Below are 19,702 nucleotides of genomic sequence, written 5' to 3'. Positions count from 1 at the left end.
AAGTTATATACAGATCTTGGACTGCCTGAAGGTCAGCACCCATAACCCCCATTGTTCAAGGGTCAACTGTATCTTTTTGTGAAAATAGTAAAAACATGCCTTAACTCTATAAAAATTAATCCCTTTAAACAAAATTCTATATATATTTTTTCACAAAACCTTTTTCCTATACCAGACATCTCTTGATGGCTTTCTCTTTATCTTTTCTAAACATCCCTTCAAATTCATTTGAAAAATGAAAATGTCCAATAAAATAAATTATTCAAAATGACATTTTAAAAATATAAGATGTCAAATCCTCTCAAATTGTAAAATATTAAAAATTTTAAGCTAAATACCATGTATACATAAGGTTTTCTATAAAAGATCAGAATACTAACACAGTTTGTGGTCTAATAAAACTAAATATACCCTTCTTTTAAAAATACATTAAATCATGCATGAAAAGATTTTCTTTTCAAATTGCATATGCTCCGCATGCTGTTTCACATAGCAAAGCATTTGCGTGCCTGGCTCAGTGCCAGTTGACAGCTCAGCTGGATATCAGTGAACACGCTCTGACCCTCCTTGCAGCATGTCACTTCTGAACTGTTTCAGAAGTAGATTTTATTCAGCAACTCCCTCAAATGATGTCCACTGCCCATCATTCTGCTATTTAATCATAAAACAAGTTACTCTTCTTGACAGTATCAAAGCCAGACTGAGAGTCAGAAAGAATAATTTGCTACAACTGAACTTCATTTAGACTCAATTAATTCTGTTGTCAAAATAAATAACTGCTCTTAGTACTTACTACTAGGCCACAAGGGCAATTTAGTTTGCATAAAAGCAAATAAGACTATTTTGGCTCTGTCTCCTCATCCTCTTTCACACAGTATCTAAAATGTCATCATGAGACCAATTAAAGGCAGAAAAAGTAAAAGGCAGACCTCCAAAAAGTGAACTGCTGAAAGCAAAACAATTCTTACATATGATGCTTTAATAACCAGGTAGGAATGAATTACTGCTATAAAAAAGTTAACAACCAAAGAACATTGCAAACTGTTGAACAAAAATAGAGGCAAAGAGGCATCGAACAGACTGTCAAACTACAGCGGGAAGGTAGAGGAGGGTGGTAAGAGATTAACCAAAGGACTTGTATGCATTCATATAAACACAACCAACAGAAGCAAGACACTGAGGGGGAAAGGCGGGGTTGGGGTGGGGATGAAGATGAAATGAGTGCAAGTGCTGGGGTGGTAGGGGAAGCTGGGGGGAGGTCAATGGGGGGGGAAAAGATTTTATATATATTATTTGTAATACCTTAAACAATAAAAATAAAAAAAATTTAAATTAAAAAATAAAATACTTATAATAAAAAAAAAGAATTTATCCTAATCTAACTTATATCAAAACTTTTAAGAAATGCTAGAGGGAGAGGTCTTGTACCCATGGTGTGGGCAAGAGTGTTTTTAATATCTAAATCCATCCTAGTAGCAGGAATGCTCAGGCCCTCCTCAAGAAGGCAAATTATCAATTCCACTAATACACACGGTAAATAAGATTGCTGCTAGAGTGTTGAGTTTGACAGTTGAATAGTAGCCAATTTCTCAGAGGAAATTAATGTGGCTAATGGAAATAAATGAATATTCTAGAAAAAATGATTGTACTGTACAAAAAGCTGTTCCTAGAGTGTTAACAAAAATTCTTATTGGCAGAGCGTCTTGTGTTATAAACCTAAAGCAGTCATAGTTTAGCATGATATTAAAGCAGTCATTATTTAGCAAATAATTAAAATGTAAAAGCTATCAAGACTACATTACAAAATTTCCAAAAGTCTCCTATTATTTAAATTAAAAAAGGGAGTGACAGTGGAAGAATATCATGTAAGGAAAAATATCCTGCGAATAAGTTATATCTAAAAAATTTGTACTTTAGAAAATTAACCTTTATTGGAAACGCTAACAGCAAGATACCCATGAAAATACACACGTGGTGTCAAAACCACCCAGAGGAAAATCATTTGGGGAAAAGAAAAAAAAAAAATGAAAAAGGATCCCAAGTCAAATTTATAGAAAATATCCCTTTATTAACTTTTGGTCGAGAATATGTTTGTATATTTTCAGAAAACAACTCCGACACCATCTGGAATCTGTAGCAGAGAGAAATAGACAGAAGTGCTCCAGCCATGAAGACAGAAGAGACACAATTCAGAGATGGAAGATGCTGACGACGCCTCGCCATACCAGCAGACAACAGCAGCGTGTTGCTGAAGGATGCCCAGGTCCAAACCAGAGACTGTCGGGACCTGCATCACCACCATTTGTCCACTAAGGAACTATTCAATATTTGATATTGAAATTGGGACTTAAAAGAACTGTTGGCCCAGAAAGGAACTCACTACAGACTGATTCATTTGCCTCTCAGCATAACCATTCCGGCTTGTCTCAGTTTAGGCTCTTACAAGGGTATTTCTTAGATCACATGATCTCACACATCTAGAGGAAATGATGAACAACATAGACTGATAACAAAAACAGACCCAGAGAAAGAAGCAGCGATCAGACTCTCAAACCTCAGAGGGAAGGTAGGGGAGGGTAGGGGTAAGGGGGAGAGATCAACCAAAGGACTCGTGTGCATGCATATGGGCCTGGCCAGTGTCCATGGACGAGGGGGGGGGGAAGGGTTTGGGATGAGTATGGGGGGATGAGGACAATTATGTGATACATAATCAATAGAAGGACGAGGAGGATGAGGAGGAGGAGGAGGAGGAGGAGGAAGAAAGACAATTTATTTAACAGTATTCATTAACCATGACAAATATTCTGTGGAATGATGGAAAGTATAAAAAATTGTGAAATATTTAATAGTTCCCATTGTTTTGGCATAATTTCTAAATCTCAGGTCACCAACAGGGCAAGTTTACAACTTTGTCTAGTTAAAAACTAGCCTCAAAACTCAAATAGTAAATCTGGATTACTCAAATCAAGCATGTTCCTGCATATCCCCAACTAAAACCACAGAACACTTGGTTCTAATTAGAAGCCAAAACAAACATGCAAAGACCCCAACATCTAACAGAAAGAATGATAGTAAAGGGAGCAGGAAAAGAGGGAGGAAAGAGATACCAGTGACTCATGAGAGTCACTGTCGTGTTCTCAGGTTTGCTCCTGGGTCTGGGCAACTCAACACAGCCACATCCCTCCATGCTTGGGATGACGGACCAGGCCAAGCTAACAGGAAAAGGGGCATCAAACTCCAGCTTGTGGTGTTATGCAAAGGGCATGGTGGCTCGAGTTCTAGTTTTACTAGTCGATTACCTTGGACTAGTTACCTTCTCTTTTGGAACTTAAGTCATATCATTAATAAAAATGATATGAGCAATAATAATAATACCTTTTGCCATATTGGCTTTCTCTTTCTTTCGACACATACCTACTAGTATACACTTTTTTCTTTTTTTGCCTGCCAAGTCATTTACAAATAAGCCACTTCATTTTCAAGATTATAAAGGAAAGGGCTTGTAAAAAAAAAATAAATAAAATTTCCTCAATCCAGTGGTTCAAAATCCCAACTCCTAGTTGAACCCAACGCTTCCTGCATCAGAATCACCAGGTCTTGTTCAACCACAAACTGCTGAGCTCCACCCCAGAGTGTCCTATTTGGAAGGTCTAGGTTGGTGCCTGGGAATATGCACTTTTAACAAATTCCCATGGCCCTGGGACCACACTTTGAAATTTACAGAACTAGCAAACCCCTGGTCCATTGCCAGATATTCAGTAAATCTAGAAAGTGTTTCTCCCATTTTACTGTGAATACAAACTGCCGGGGAATCTTATTAAATAAAATGCAGATTCTGATGCAGTAGGACTAGGGTGGGGTTAGAGATTCTACATTTATAACAAGCATCCAATGATGTAATGCTCCAGGTTCTCAACAATGGTTGCATATTACAAGCAGATGAGAAATTAAGAAATATAGTGGTACCAAGGCGCATCCTAGACCAATGAAATCAGTATTCTGGGATAGTGCACTGTCTGTATGTCTGTACTTATTTTGTTGCAGTTAATCCTCATATGAGGATATTTTTCCATTGCTTTTCAGAGAGTGGAAGAGAAGGTGGGACGGGAGGATGGAAGTGGAGGAGGAGGGAAGAGAGAGAGAGAGAGAGAGAGAGAGAGAGAGAGAGAGAGAGAGAGAGAGAGAGAGAGAGAGAGATTGAGAGATTGATTGATTGCTAGAGACACACTGAAAGGTTGCCTCCTGCACACTTGCTGATAGGGAGCGAACCCACCACCCAGGTATGTGCCCTTGAAGGGAAATCAACCCCAAACCCTTCAGTGCATGGGGCCAATGCTCTAACCACTTAACACACCATCAGAAATGCACTTTTTTAAAAAAGAAAAGAAGAGAAATAAGCAAATATTTCTATAAATGATTCTTATATGTACCCAAGGCTTGAGAACCAGTGATGAGGCAAACTTAAGAACCCTGGTCTTAAATCAGAGAAACAGAATTTTAACCATGGAATTCCAGTTGCTGTGAAACCTTCCAAATTTTCATCTAGTTCTCCAAACAGAATCTTAGCAAGGAAATATAATCTCCTCTTATATCCAAAATCTGGCAATGCCTCCATACCCCCAGACTGAGTCATGTTTCACCCTCTGTGATCCTGATAAGATCTTGGGCAATTATACTCACTCACTTTTCTCTAGTCACTTCCCCCTTCTCCAAAGTGCTGCAGAAGCTATGTTTATACTGCCATGATCTAGTCAGAACTGACTGGACTAGAAAGATTACCTGGCTCAAGATTTCTTGAACCAGATTCTTTCTCCCAGAAATTTGGAAAAGATAACAAACCTGGATTAATTCTGAGCTGTGGCTGCAATTAACAAAAAGTGAAAGTACCTAAAAATTATTGGGAGGTGCCTGAGAAAGCAAAGAAAGCCATTCTGCAAAGAAAAAAACAAAGCCATAGAAATGCAGAGATTACTAGTAAATAAAGGAAAAATGATACCTAGTATGCCTACAGGTCTGGGTTTCTTTCTGCAGCCTGGCTCCATTCCTGATTTTGGATCCTTGGGATACCTTGGTTTGTTTCCAATCAATTTCCTTTTAAGTTCAAATTGGCTCCAGTTAGCCAATTTTACATAATGCAAAAAGAACTAAAACTCCATCCTTGTTAATATGCACATGTAAAAATTATAATCAGCTTACTTTTTTATATTTTGTTGCCACTGTTTATACATTTAACATTTTAATAGCTATTTCAAATTGAAGAATTCAGCTTTCCTTAAACAAAGCCTGCACAAAAACAGTTTAATCTTTACTTCACAATTTAGGATTATTATGATGTTCAGTTACTGTGATATGACTGCAGCTGCAGATGGTGCAAAATGTCAGATTAAATGGTTTCTGAACCAAAGAACAGCAAAATCAGCTGATGAAGAAAGATTATGTATAGTTATGAGGTATAAAATTCTGGCACATTGGCCACCAGGGAGCAGACGCTCAATGCAGGAGCTGCCCTCTGGTGGTCAGTGCACTTCCATGAAGAGAGTGCCACTCAGCAAGCCCTGAGCCGGGCACAAGGCTGGAAGCACAATGGCTGGAGGAGCCTCTCCCACCTCCGCATCAGTGCTAAGGATGTCCAACTATCACTGGCTAAGGCCTGCTCCCCTACAGGGAGGGAGTGCGCCTAAGCCATCAGTTGAACATCCTCCGAGGGCTCCCAGACTGCAAGAGCGCGCAGGCTGGGCTGAGGAAACCCCTCCTCCGAGTGCACAAATTTCGTGTACTGGGCCTCTAGTATATAACAACATCTCTGCTACTGTACTGCACAGGACATATTCTCTCTAACACAGGTAGGCAAACACTTTCTGTAGAGTCAGACAAAATATTTTAGATTCTGTGAGCCATAAGATCTGTCACAACTACTGACCTCTACTGTTGTATGTAGTGTGAAAGTAGCCACAGACAATACACAAACAAGTGTGAATGTGTTCAAAAAATCTTTTATGGACACTCAAATCTGATATTTTGTAATTTTTATATATCACAAATGCTACTCTTCTTTTTATTTCCCCCCCCTCAATCATCTATACTAAAAAGGGTAATATGCAAATTGGTCAAACACCACCAGGCCAGCAGGGGAGATAGTGAAAAACAACCAAACAACTGACCACCAGGCTGTGTGGAGTGACCAGGCTGGCAGGGTGGACAGTGAGGGAAGACCAGGCCAGCAGAGGGGGCAATGAGGGATGACCAGGCCAGCGGGGGGGTGGAGGGGGCAGTAAGGGGCAACCAGGCTGGCGGTGGGGGTGCAATTGGGGGCAACCAGGCTGGGGGTGGGGCAGTTGAGACGACCAGGCCAGCAGAGGAGTGCAGTTGGGGCAACTAGGCCAGCAGGGGGGTGGGGGGGGGGCATTAAGGGGTGACCAGGTAGGCGGAGGGGGGGGCAGTTAGGGGTGACCAGGTCAGGGGAGGGAGGGGGCACAGTTGGGGGCGACCAGGCCAGTAGGGAGCAGTTAGGGGTGATCAGGCTGGCAGGCAGAGGAGGTTAGGGGTGGTCAGACTGGCGGGGGGAGGAAGGGGCAGTTAGGGGCAATCAGGCAGGCAAGTGAGCAGTTAGAAGCCAGCAGTCCCAGATTGTGAGAAGTTTGTCTGACTGCCAGTTTAGGCCCAATCCTAAACCAGCAGTCGGACATCCCCCAAAGGGTCCTGGATTGGACAGGGTGCAGGCTGGGCTGAGGGGACCCCCCTTTCCCCTGTGCATGAATTTCGTGCACCAGGCCTCTAGTTTAAAAATAAAACCATTCTTTCCTTATAGGCCTTACAAAAATAAGCAGAGTTAAATATGGCTCAATGGGCACAGTTTGTCAACTTCTGCTCTAAAAGATATAAAAGAATCATTATCAAATGGCACATATATTCCAGAGGGCAGATATATTTTCTATATATCATCTATATATATATATATATATATATATATATATATATATATATATATATGTAGATTTTAAAAATCTATACCTCTGCCCTAGGTAGCTAGGACACAATAGGTAGAAGTGTAATGCTTCACAGAGTAGAGCTTTCCTATTTTATTTCCTTTGAGAGCTCTCCCCCTTTACTGTCCTGTTTGTGCTCATCTACATTATTCTCTCCCCTAATCATTATTCATTCTTCTTTCCTCTTTCCCTGGTCACTGCCCCTTACTATTGAATAGAAAAACCAAGTAATCACAGAATATCTGGTAATGTTTACTCTTAGCTATTTTTAATTTTGCTTTCTACACAAGGGTTTCTGCTTCTTTGATTAAAAAATAATAATAAATGGTGAAGGAAGTGGTAAGAAGTTCTATTTACAGGTTTGATATTATTCCAAATTCCTAATGGGTCTAAAAAGATGATCACTAGATATTATTTTTTATTTGCTTTACCCTATACTTTAAAATAATATACCTATTGTAGAAGCCAAAATATCCCAAATATCTAAACTAATCAATTTCATTTAGGCAGTCTGAACACAGAAATCTCATTTTTCCCTTTTGCTTTGTGACTGATTATTTTTTCTATCTATCTTTCTCAGGCTTTTCCTATTTGTATCTTCAAACACAGTATAATATCTGGAAGTCAAAAAATTGAAGCTATAAACCTATATTGCTATATAGTGAAAATACGATAAGCATTTCAACATAACCTTTTCTCTAAACATATTAAGCACTGGCCTACCAACTTTTCATTTTAAGTTACCTTTTTGTTTCTTATAATTAAAAATTTGCTTAAATTTTATGAATTATAAACAATATACAGAATTTTACTGAAAGACTGTGTGCCCTTTTCAAGTGAATTTTCTTTCTTCTAAGCTCTAAGGGTCTCCATGAGACTTGCAAGTAGGGGAGCAATGGGCAGTGGCTGCTTGTCTGGGCTAACACCCTGGGTCCTGTCTCCAAGGCCCCCTTTTCTCTGACTTTCCAATGTGCCGACAGCAGCCCCACATTGGCTCACTTCTTTCCCATAACGTCTCTAGGGAGCCAAAGCAGCCCTGCCCAGGCTTTCTCCTGTTGCTTCTTCTATTCAGGCACTTCCTTGTTTCATTGTCCCCAGCTTTAATAAACATACTCTTAAAATTATTAATTAACTAATTAATTAAGCAGAATGACTATAAAACAGGAAACTTCAAAAACATGGATTTTAATCTCCTTTGGCAATAACAGATGAGAATAGGCAGAAATACTAGGATAATGTTATTAGAACATAAAAAGACACTCAAAATTAGAAAACACCTGTTTTTTCATGACCCTTTCAGACAAGAGGTGCTTTGATATTTCAAGCATCCAATTACAGTGACACAAATTCCAGAAGAGCCAGGCAGTATTATACTAAAAAAAGTAATGTCAAAAGCAATATGGAGGTTCCTCAAAAATATAAAAGTAGAACCACCATAAGATCCAGAAATTCTGAGTTTTTATCTGAAAGAAATGAAATAAAAAAGATATCTGCACTCCCCCATGTTCACTGCAGCTCTATTTACAATAGCCAAGACATAGAAACAATCTAAATGTTCACTTACAGATGAATGGATCAAAAAAATGTGGTGTATTGTATACAATGGAATATTATTCAGCCATAACAAAGAAAAAAAGTCTGTTCTATGACAGTATAGATGGAACTTGAGGGTATTCTGCTAAGTGAAATGAGTCAGAGAAAGAAAAATATTGTATAATCTTATTTATATGTGGAATCTAAAAGAAATACAAAGAACATGTTAGTAGTTGTCAGAAGTGGGAAGTGGGGGATTAGAAAAATGGGTGAAAGGAGACAAAAAGCTATAAACTTCCAGTTACAAAGTCAAAAAGTCCTGGAGATGAAATACAAAGCATGGTGACTACACTTAACAATACTGTACCATATATTTAAAAGGTAAGCAAGTAGTTTTTCAAAGTTCTTACCATGAGAAAAAAAACTGTAACTATGTGTGGGGATAGATATTTAAACTAAAATTATTTTGGTAATCATTTTGCAATAAGTACAATATATCAAATCATTAAAAACGAATACAATATTATATGTCAATTATATCTCAATAAAAAAAGTAATGACAAAAATGTCACTGGATATCCTACCTAATAAACGAGTAATATGGAAATTAACCATCACTCGGCTACATCCACCAGCCATGCCCACCAGCAAATCAGAGCGAGTATGCAAATAAACCCAACCAAGATGACTACAGCCAGAGAGCAGGAAGGAGGCTTGGGTTCCCCAGGAAACAGAGGAAGCTAAGCTGTCCTCCTTCCCTAGCCTGCCGAGGCCTCCACTCAAGGCTTCAAAGTTTCATTTATAGAAGATAAGTCCAAACACAAATGGCAGCAGCCACGGATGGAGCAGGAGGTTGTTAAGCACTAAAGGTTAAAACAAAAATCTTAATTTACAACATAATCCAGACACAAAGTAAATGATACCTAAGATCTTACATAAATGTTCAGCTATCTCCCAAGCTCCATTTTGCAATTTTGAAATTTAAAAGAAAACACATTAGTTGCTGGGTGGGAAATGTGAATACATTTCCTTGCAGAGTTTATCATCTTACCAGGTCTTTCCTTCCCAGTGCCTTTTGACTCAGCAAATTTTTGTATCAAGCTTTCAACTGTAGTATTAGCCATATTATTTATAAATTCTTCATGGACCTATTAAAATGAGATAAAGATAAATTCTTTCTTTTTCTATACATATTCTTAATGTCAGACAAAACTTCCACAAAGCAATTAAAATTCATTACACCAAATGTGTATTTTGAGCCAGAGCCTTTAAGAACTTTCATTTACTAAACATGCTCTGTTGCCTATCTTACAGTGTTAATAGAACTGTGGGTACCAATCACTGTTTACATGAACCTCTTAGATATGGCTGCACAACCTTAGAAGTAAATGCAGCTTCTTGTTTCTTGGAATGTTCTGGAACATAATCCTTATGATTAATAATTTAAATTTTATATCTTTAATAATAAAGAAAAACAGACTTCATCTTTCTCTGCTATATTTCAATGCATCTGAAATTATGATCGTTAAACTGCCTTTATATTTTTGGAAAATTTCTAAGTACAAGCTCTATAACTTAACGACTGCTGTTCTAAATTTTAAAATAGTGAAACTTCAAAAAATATATATTTAAAAATTGGTAAATTCAGAATTTTAATGTAAAGAGAACTGAGCACAGTTAACTTTAAAAATTAATTTGAATTATCATCCCTGATGACCAATAAAAATTCAGTTTATTTTACCATTAATACATGTAAATACATACTTTTTAAAATATATTTTTATTGACTTCATAGAAGGGAAGAGAGAGAGAGAGAGAGAGAGAGAGAGAGAGAGAGAGAGAGAGAGAGAGAGAGAGAAACATCAATCATGAGAATCATTGATAGGCTGCCTTCTGCATGCCACCTACAGGGAATTAAGCCCTCAACCTGGGCATATGCCCTTGACCAGAATTGAACCTGGGACCCTTCAGTCCACAGGCTGATGCTCTATCCACTGAGCCAAACTGGCTAGGGCTGTAAATACATATTTTTTAATCTGAAATAACTCAGTATCGTGTTAGGAGTTTGAGATTTTTAAAGAGTCATAAATGAACATAAAATGTTCATGAATCAGTTCATGAAGTAAAAACTTACCTGGCCTATTTGTAAATGAATTTCCTTTACAGCATTTGACAAGGATCCTATAATTTCCTTTATGTGAATGAGATGAGTTTCTTCAATGTCTTGAAATTTCTGAGTAACAAATACAAAAAGTAACATACATAAAATATGTATACACACATACACATATATACTAAAATCAAAAGATCTTTTAGAAGTTATCTCTATACAGCTAACCAAATTTAGCTAGTTACTCATGTAATATTTAGCAATGCTTCTAGACAAATGGGTTTAAGAAACATACTGAAATATAGCACTAAGAAAAGTTAACTTTTTGTTGTGCCATTTCTCAGGTAAACAAACAATTTCAGTTTGAACATAACACAAATTAAAACCTATTATCATGGTCAGACGCAGAAAATATGGGTGTCTGTCATAAAAATTAAGGAAAAAGTATTTCAAAAACTGAAAAGCTACAGTTTACTTCTAAACACTTTACAATCTAGCCTACAGGCTCTTAAAAATGTCTTTCTAATTCTCAAATGTTAATATGTAGTCTTCGAAAGATATTCTGTGGTCAAATAAATTTGGGAAGTCTGTAAACTCTAGTTTAGCAGTTTTCAACTGAAGGTAAGGATACATCAGATAACTACAAAACACACAGATCCTCCACTACTACCTGGGCGTGGGGGTAGAAAGAGGTGATAATGTTGTTTGGAAAAAATTCCCGGGTTATTCTTGCATTTATTCCCCAGTAAGAAAACTATTGTTAGACTTGGCTTCATAATAAACATTAAAAAGTCTGAAAATTATTGCATAACAAAATTTGTTTTATTTTGCTTAACTCAGTGTTTTCCAATATTTTTTGGCCAAACCACCCAGTTTTTCTTCATCTCTGAATATCTATTAATATCTCATAGAACAATTAGTTCTCAAAACAGCATTTGGGAAATACAGAACTAGCCATTTTCAAACAAAATACATTTGTCAAGTATTATGCACTAAGCGAAATAAGACAGAGAAATCCCATGATTCCATTTACATGAGGAATTTAATGAACAAAATAGTTCCAGAGACACAGAACCATGGGACAGACTGATAAATTTCAGAGGGAAGGGGGGTAGAGGGGAGATTAACTGGGGAACACATATGCATATATGCATAGCCCATGGCCACAGCAATAATATGGTGAATCAAGCTTGTGGGCAGAGTAGATGGGGTCAATGGGAAAATAACAACAACAAAAAGGGAAGCATCCGAAATACTGTCAACAATAAAGGTAAATAATAACACACTAAAAAATACATTTGTCATTTCCATGCCCAAGCCTGATTATTACCTCCTCCCTCCCCCCCCCGACCCCCCTTAAATCAGTTCGAAGAAATATGTTTAAATGTTTTGGGGTTATTTCTCTGGTTAGTTTTTCAAATTAAATTCCATCACCCCATCTACACTAATAAAAGAGAAACATGCAAATTGACCGTGCCTCCACTACATCTACCAGCCAATCAGGATTAAATATGCAAATTAAGCCAACGAAGATAGCTGCAGCCATGGAGCTAGCTGGAGGCTTGGGTTTCCCCAGCAATGGAGGAAGCCAAGCTTCCCACCTGCTCTGGCCGGCCCTAGCCTCTGCTCAAGACTATAAAGCACATGTGTCAAACACAAGGCCCGCGGGCCAAATCCAGCCCGCCAGGCCTTGCAATGTGGCCCGCACCGCGCTGTCATCACTGCACTCCGCTGTCAGTTTATGACATTGTCAGTTTATGACTGTTCAGTAAACCATTCGGCCCGCGATTTAGGCTGGATTTTAGATTTTGGCCCCTTCTCTGATTGAGTTCGACACCCCTACTATAAAGTTTCAATTATAGAAGATAAATAAATCCCAGATATCAGGCCTCTGCTTGGTTCACCAGGGGGCGTGGTCGGCCTGCAAACCACCACAGGCCCTCATCCAGGCTGCCCCACATCCCAAGGGAACCCCCACCCTGATCCGGGACACCCTTCAGGGCAAACCAGCCAGCCCCCACCCATGCACCAAACGTCCATCCTATCTAATAAAAGAGTAATATGCAAACTGACTGTCACTCCAGAACACAAGATAGCTGCTTCCCTGTGGACACAGATGGTCTCCCACAAGATGGCCAGCAGGGGAGGGCAGTTGGGAGGGCAGTTATTTCTCTGGTTAGTCTGCAAGGGAGGGCAGTTGTGGGTGATCAGGCCAGCAGAGGAGGGTAGTTGGGAGGGACCAGGCCTATTAAGGCAGGGCAGTTGGGGACAACTGGGCCTGCAGGGAATGGCAGTTGGGGGTGACCAGGCCTACAGAGGAGGGCAGTTGGGGGTGAGCAGGCCTGCAGGGGAGGGCAGTTAGGGGCAATCAGGCTGGCAGGGGAGCAGTTAGGCATCAATCAGGCTGGCAGGAGAGAGAACACATTAGCACAGTATGCCTTCATCTTTATTTAAGAGCAGCATGGTTATTTATATATCTGATCAAATAAATTAATGTTCCCATCTTGGAAATGTCAGGATAAACAATTAAAATGCCAATTTTGGGGGGGAAATGTAATGAGAAAGCAAAAGACAAAGATAAGGAAATAAAATAAAAAAAATGAATGCTGCCGAAACCGGTTTGGCTCAATGGATAGAGCTTGGGGACTGAAGGGTCCTGGGTTCGATTCCGGTCAAGGGCATGTACCTTGGTTGCGGGCATATCCCCAGTAGGGGGTGTGCAGGAGGCAGCTGATCGATGACTCTCTCTCATCGATGTTTCTAACTCTCTATCTCTCTCCCTTCCTCTCTGTACAAAATCAATAAAATATATTATATTTTTAAATGAATGCTAGCAATTCTTTTAAGAATAGTTTTATAGGCCAGCCAGCTTGATACCCAGTAGAGGGTATGCAGGAGACAGCTAATCAATGATTCTCGTCATAGATGTTTCTATCTCTCCCTCTCTGAAATCAATAAAAATACATTTTTTTAAAAGAAAGGAATACTTGTATAAAGTACTATAAACAAAAAATCCTGACTCTAGCAAATTCTAATTCCTGTTTTTTCAAACAAATAATGGAAAGGCAAATATTTTCACTGATTGGAACTAGTCATTTTAATACAAAATTAACAAGTCAACAATAATTGCCTTATAAATGAGTATTCTGATTTAGAAGACAAATGGGCACTTGCTGAAGTCTACAATGATCTTAGTTGCTATAGAAATTAAAACTTTTTATCTCACTAGAATTAGAGCCTCAACTTAACACAACTAACTATAAGCCCTCCTTGAAATATTATTATTTCCCAACTGCCATGACATTATACTTCCCAGTTTTCTTCCTTCTCTGGTTTCTCCTACTTGGGTTTCAGCATCTCTTCCTCTATCAAGCTGTCAATGATGAGTCTCTCAGAATGTGGGTGGCCCTTTTCCCCGCACACCCTGTCCAAAGGTGATGTCATTATGGCTTTGTGTGCTGACAAGCCCCTATTATATACAGGCTCACAATCCTTTATTCAAAACCTCTGGGACCAGGTGTTTGGGAATTCAATATTTTGATTTTTTTAAATAAAGATATTATGATGCTATTACCATGTATTTCATAATACTACTAGCAGGATCTGCAAATACATCTGTTTATCAAAAACACTAGTATTTCTAAAAGAAAACATGTACATTTAGTCTAAGTAATATAAATAAAGAGTATAGAAACTGCCTCACAAGAGTTTAGGTAAAGTTTTGCTGCAAAATGAATTATAGGAAAATGCTTTTTGTTTTCAGAACTTTTGGAATCCAGCTTACTTATATCCTCCAAAACTGCCCATTTGTTACCCCCACTTAGGTATAGGCTGTTTAAAACTGAACATCTGGTGCCTCTGACTCCTCAAACTAATCTAATAACAGTTCTTCATCTAGTATTTCCTATTCATCTCTACCCATACAGACTTACAAGCCAACACTCAGATCTTGATCTCTCTAGAATTCTTCCATCCACCCCACTCCTGCCATCTCCAAATGCATTCATTTCTCGAATTCTCTAAGGCCACCACACTGGCCCTCATCCTTTTCATCTCACTATTAACTGCCTTCCAAACTGAACTCTTCCCACCACCACCCCCCAATTATTTTTAATCTCATAGGCAGGGATGTAGATGATCAGACTTCTATCTTTTTAATATTTTTATTGCTTTCAGAGAGGAAGAGAGAGGGAGAGTTAATTCTCCTTTGTCTTTACTATAATCTATTCTTCACAAAACTGCCAGAATTATCTTTTAAACTTCGGACCAGACCATGTCACATACTACCCTTCAATGTCTTCAAATTACTCTTAGAAGCCTGGTCCTTGCCTATGTTCTTCCTAACCTCATGCCTTACCATCATCTTTCCTTACTCAGTTTTGGCAAGCATTTTACACTTTCTATAATGTGACAGCCTCTTACATCTCTAGGTCTTCATACCTATATGGCCTCCAATGCCTGGAACACTCTGGCTCTAGAATGAGTCTCTTACTTACTCTTCATCTCAGTTTTAAATGTCACTTCTCAAAAAAATGCCTTTCCTAAAAAAAAAAAAAAAAAAAAAAAAAAAAAAAAAAAAGCCTTTCCTAACTCCCTACTCAAAATTAGGTTCCCTTTTATTATACTTTCTCATGGAAGCCTATTCTTTCCCCTTATAATGCTGTAATAATTTACAACTTTATATTTAGGCATGTATTTAATGTCTGCCTCTGTCTTCTATACTTCCAGAGCGAGGAGATACTGGTTTTATTTAAGTAGATACAGTATACACCCAGCACAGTGCCCACAACAGGGTAAGTAAAGATGGTTGGATGCGTGCCATCACACAAGCAAGCCTTTGATTTCTGATATGTGAGTCTTTCATCACTCCCAGTGAGAAGACTCCCTAGAGTCCAAAAAGTCAGATTTTATAAGTCCTTCTTTCACACTTACTGAGTGCCTAGCATCATCTGAAGACTGTTTTAAATGCTGAGGAAATAGCAGTGAACAAGTGAATACCTGCTCTCACAGAACTTACATTTTTGTGGGGGAAGACAAAATTTTAAAATATATATATATATTTTTTACATACACACACACACACACACCTGTGCATAGGCATGGGTGGGTACTTCACCATGTTTCTAGCCTCTCAGACATGATGACCAAGAATAATGTTCTAAAAAGAGGTTCTTCCACCATCCTCAGTATCAGAGTGATGATGATGCAGCTGAACCATGATGAACAAGTAGCATAACAAATAAATCTTTGCTACTATAAGTCACTGAGATTTGGAGGAGAGGTTCTTTGTTACCTCAACACACCCAGCCTATCCTAACTAATACAACAAATAAAATTCATGGTATGTTATATAATGAAAGGTCTATGAGGCAGGGCGGTAGGGGAAGCACAAGAGGATAGAGGGTGGGGAAGGAAGTTTTAAGAATGATTCATATAAAGGAACCCATCTTAAACCTAGGCCTTTAATTCGACTCTAAGAACAACAAATCAAATTATCCCAAGTTTATGAAAAACAGACATTTTTTTGTCTTCTCTTGCTAAATTGGAAATTTTATGAAAGCAGAGTTTTGTTTTGTTAACTGCTATATCCTCAGCACGGAGTCATTTCCAGTTTTCTTAAGTCAATTTTAAAATCCATATATAAGGCCTGGATTCATCATTTACCAATGTCCTCCTTTTCCCCAATTCTCTTTAAAAAGACTCTTGTGAATAATCCATTATATTGTAATTATTGCATCTTGGTCCTCAATCTTCAAAACGTGTATTTTTAAGACAGCATTATTAAAACATTGAGAATGTGCGTTTTAACATTTCTAGTACTAAAAAAAGTATATGTCAGAAAAATTATATTTAATCAATATACATAAATATCCTATCTTAGATTTAAAGCCTTAAAAATACCAACCTGAGCTGTTTCTGTCATTTTCTGTTCAAAATCAGCTTTTGCTAATGCATATTTTTCCACGTAGACTTTATAGGTATCTGTAGCTTTCTTAGATTTAACAGCTGCCTGTAACAAAACAAAAACACTTTGAACTACAAAATTAACTTTCTTCTTTCTTGATATAAGTTAAAATGAAATAACAATTTAATGTATGTTAAGGGATGAGGCAATTTTAGAAGATAATTGTAATGGAAACATCTATTTTTTTTTAAAGCAAGAAACATGTTTCATAGGAAACAACCAAGCAGCAATACTACATTAAGTAAAGACAACTTTCTAAATAGTACATATGCTTAAAAATACCATAAATTCTAAGAATAAAATTACAGAAACTAAGTGTCCTAGTAGTAATGTATTTGACCACTTTTGTAAAGTCATTACTAAAAGGGAAGTTGGGGCATTTGTTCTTAAATGAGGAAATTATTATTTAAAAGCAATAGCTACATTTCTTCTCATAAATAAAAGACTGGTTCTAACAGCTTATCTAATGATAATAAATCTTACATCTAATTTTATTAATTAGAGCATTGTAAATAAATTTACTGATATACTACCAAAAATGTTTCTGCTTAAGTGCCTATAATTTTTATAATAAAGTCCCATGAAGCAAATATAGACATATAAAATAAGTACTTAGTCATAGTTCACAAATATGAGTGCTTTCTAAGTGGTCTTTTATAAAAATAAAGGTTTGTGAGTAAGGGTAAGACACATACTATGTCATAATAGTATTTGTTTTCAAATTTACCAAAGGAAAAATGATTCAAAGATCCATGCACACTTTTCTTTAAGCTACATTCATGCTAATAATAAGCTTATTATAGCCCTGGCCAGATGGCTCAGTTGCTGAAGCATCATCCTGTACAACAAAAAGGTTTTGGGTTCGATTCCTAGTCAGGGTTTGTGTGGGAGACAACCCATTGATGTCTCTTTCACATCAATGTTTCTCTTTCTCCCCTCACCCCTTTCCCCTCTCTCTAAAAATCAATGAAAACATATCCTCAGGTGAGGATTAAAATAATAATAGTAATCTATTATAGGGCAAAATAAATGGTTTACTTAGACTTGGATTTGAATATATCTAAATCAGAGACCCACTACACATCTAGTATGACATCACCTCTGAGCAGAACAATCAGAAAAAGGCGCCCTTCATCTGAGCTGCCGACCCCACCAAGGCAAGTGAACCACAGGCTGTATTTCAGCCACGAACTCAAAACCTTTGGACACAACTATAGGCTACAGCTTTGCTCAAAATATTAACCAAATATAAATCCCTTAATTTCATCTAAATTATTACCTTATATTAAACCTTTTCTGGTTTATATCAAGGCTCAATCATTTCTCTTTTTAATACATTTCTACTGATTTCAGAGAGGAAGGGAGAGGGAGGGAAACATCAATGATGAGAATCGATTGGCTGCCTCCTGCACACCCCCCACTGGGGATTGAGCCTGCAACGTAGGCATGTGCCCTTGACCAGAATCAAACCGGGGACCCTTCAGTCCAAAGGCTCTATCCCATTGAGCCAAACCAGCCATGGCTCAATCATTTCTTTAAGTATAATCCCTAGTTACCATATATTTTTCAAATGGTCCCTACACACACACACACTCTGAATAGCCCATCCTGCCGAAACCAGTTTGGCTCAGTGGATAGAGCATCGGCCTGCAGACTAAAGGGTTTCAGGTTCAATTCCGGTCAAGAACATGTACCTTGGCTGCGGGCACATCCCCAGTAGGGAGTATGCAGAAGGTAGCTGATCAATGTTTCTCTCTCATCGATGTTCCTAGCTCTCTCTATCTCTCCCTCTTTGTAAAAAAATTAAAAATATATATAGTTTAAAAAAGAAAAATATTAAATGTTACATGAACAAATGCAGTCCCATTTCTTTCACAGTCTCATTCCCTCCATTTGTTCTGCAAAGGTAATTCCATTCATGTGGCTTAGTGTTTACTGTTCCCATGCTTATCTATAATAATAAAAGCGTAATATGATAATTAGATTGGCATCCTTCCGGACAATCTTCAGGACGAAGCCAGGACTATGAGGGAAGCCTGGGTCCTGGGTGCCAGAGGGAAGCTGGAAGGAAGGCCTTCCCCTGCACTAATTTCGTGCATCAGGACTCTAGTAAATAAAAAAGGGTTTTCTGACAGAGAACCCTTACGTGAAAGACTATGTCAAAGGCATCAAAATCTACATATTCTTCCCTCAACATTATAATTTTCAGATGTACCCACATTCAGGTCATTCTGTTTTGTTTTTGTTTTTTTAACTTTTGTAATAGAAATTTTAGCACGTGCGCGCACACGCGCACACACACACAAATAAAGGTAATAACTCCCATGAACCTAACTTTAAGATTCTATTTATTCCTCCCCCACTAGTATTTTTTCTTTTACTAGAGTATTTTAATTCCCATATCTATCAGTTTACCTTTTTATTTATTTTACCCATTTAAACTGCCGAATAATATCATATGAAACATTCTCCTCCTGCTGAACATTGAAGTTGTTTTACATAAGATTTTTTTCCCCAACCTGACAATCAACCTATTTATAATTAAAGAAATCTAATTTTTATATGTATATGGTTACTTACATATTTAAACTTATTTCTGACAACTTAAGAGTTTTCAGTGTACCATTCTTTTACTTTGCTCTCTATTTCCTTTCTCTTTTCTTATTGATAAATTTTAATATCCTCTTCTCTTTCTTAATTTAGGAGATATGTTATTATACTTATTTTAGTAGTTACACTTAATGCTACTACTAAAATGGTAAAGCACAACACTAAAGTGTACCACTAAAATAAAATAAAAATCAAACCATGAAATAATGCTTTCTTATAACTTAAAATTTTATTTTATATTTATTCAAAGAGCTATTTTAGACTTATTTTGAGATAGATTTTTATTCTACACCACTTCTATATAACAGAATGAGAAAGAAAGGAAAATGAATCATTTGAGGTACTCCTACATCTTCCTATTCAGGTTCTGACTCCTCAATTATTTTCCAATTCAGGAATCACTGATATCTGTTCCCCCCACACACACATATTATCTTCTATATAGTCTATATCATCAAGAGCAAAAGTATTCCACTATATCTCCAGACTTCCTTTTAA

The 19,702-nt window shown here is 37.6% G+C and overlaps 1 protein-coding gene across 1 annotated transcript in view; it reads right to left on the bottom strand.

Annotated features, from left to right (window-relative positions):
* Positions 1-19,702, bottom strand: part of FCHO2 (FCH and mu domain containing endocytic adaptor 2) — a 100,185-nt gene that overhangs the window by 47,590 nt on the left and 32,893 nt on the right. The window contains exons 6-8 of the mRNA XM_084880894.1: positions 16,535-16,639; positions 10,654-10,752; positions 9,571-9,667 (exon numbers count right to left, since the gene is read on the bottom strand). Of these exons, the coding sequence (XP_084737020.1) occupies positions 9,571-9,667; positions 10,654-10,752; positions 16,535-16,639 (301 nt within the window). The remainder of the gene's footprint in view (positions 1-9,570; positions 9,668-10,653; positions 10,753-16,534; positions 16,640-19,702) is intronic.

The sequence above is a fragment of the Pipistrellus hanaki genome (assembly GCF_964339955.1).
Source record: "Pipistrellus hanaki genome assembly, chromosome: 4".
Classification (NCBI taxonomy): Eukaryota; Metazoa; Chordata; class Mammalia; order Chiroptera; family Vespertilionidae; genus Pipistrellus; species Pipistrellus hanaki.
Note: the sequence above shows the minus strand (reverse complement) of the source record. Positions and strands in the feature narration are given on the sequence as shown.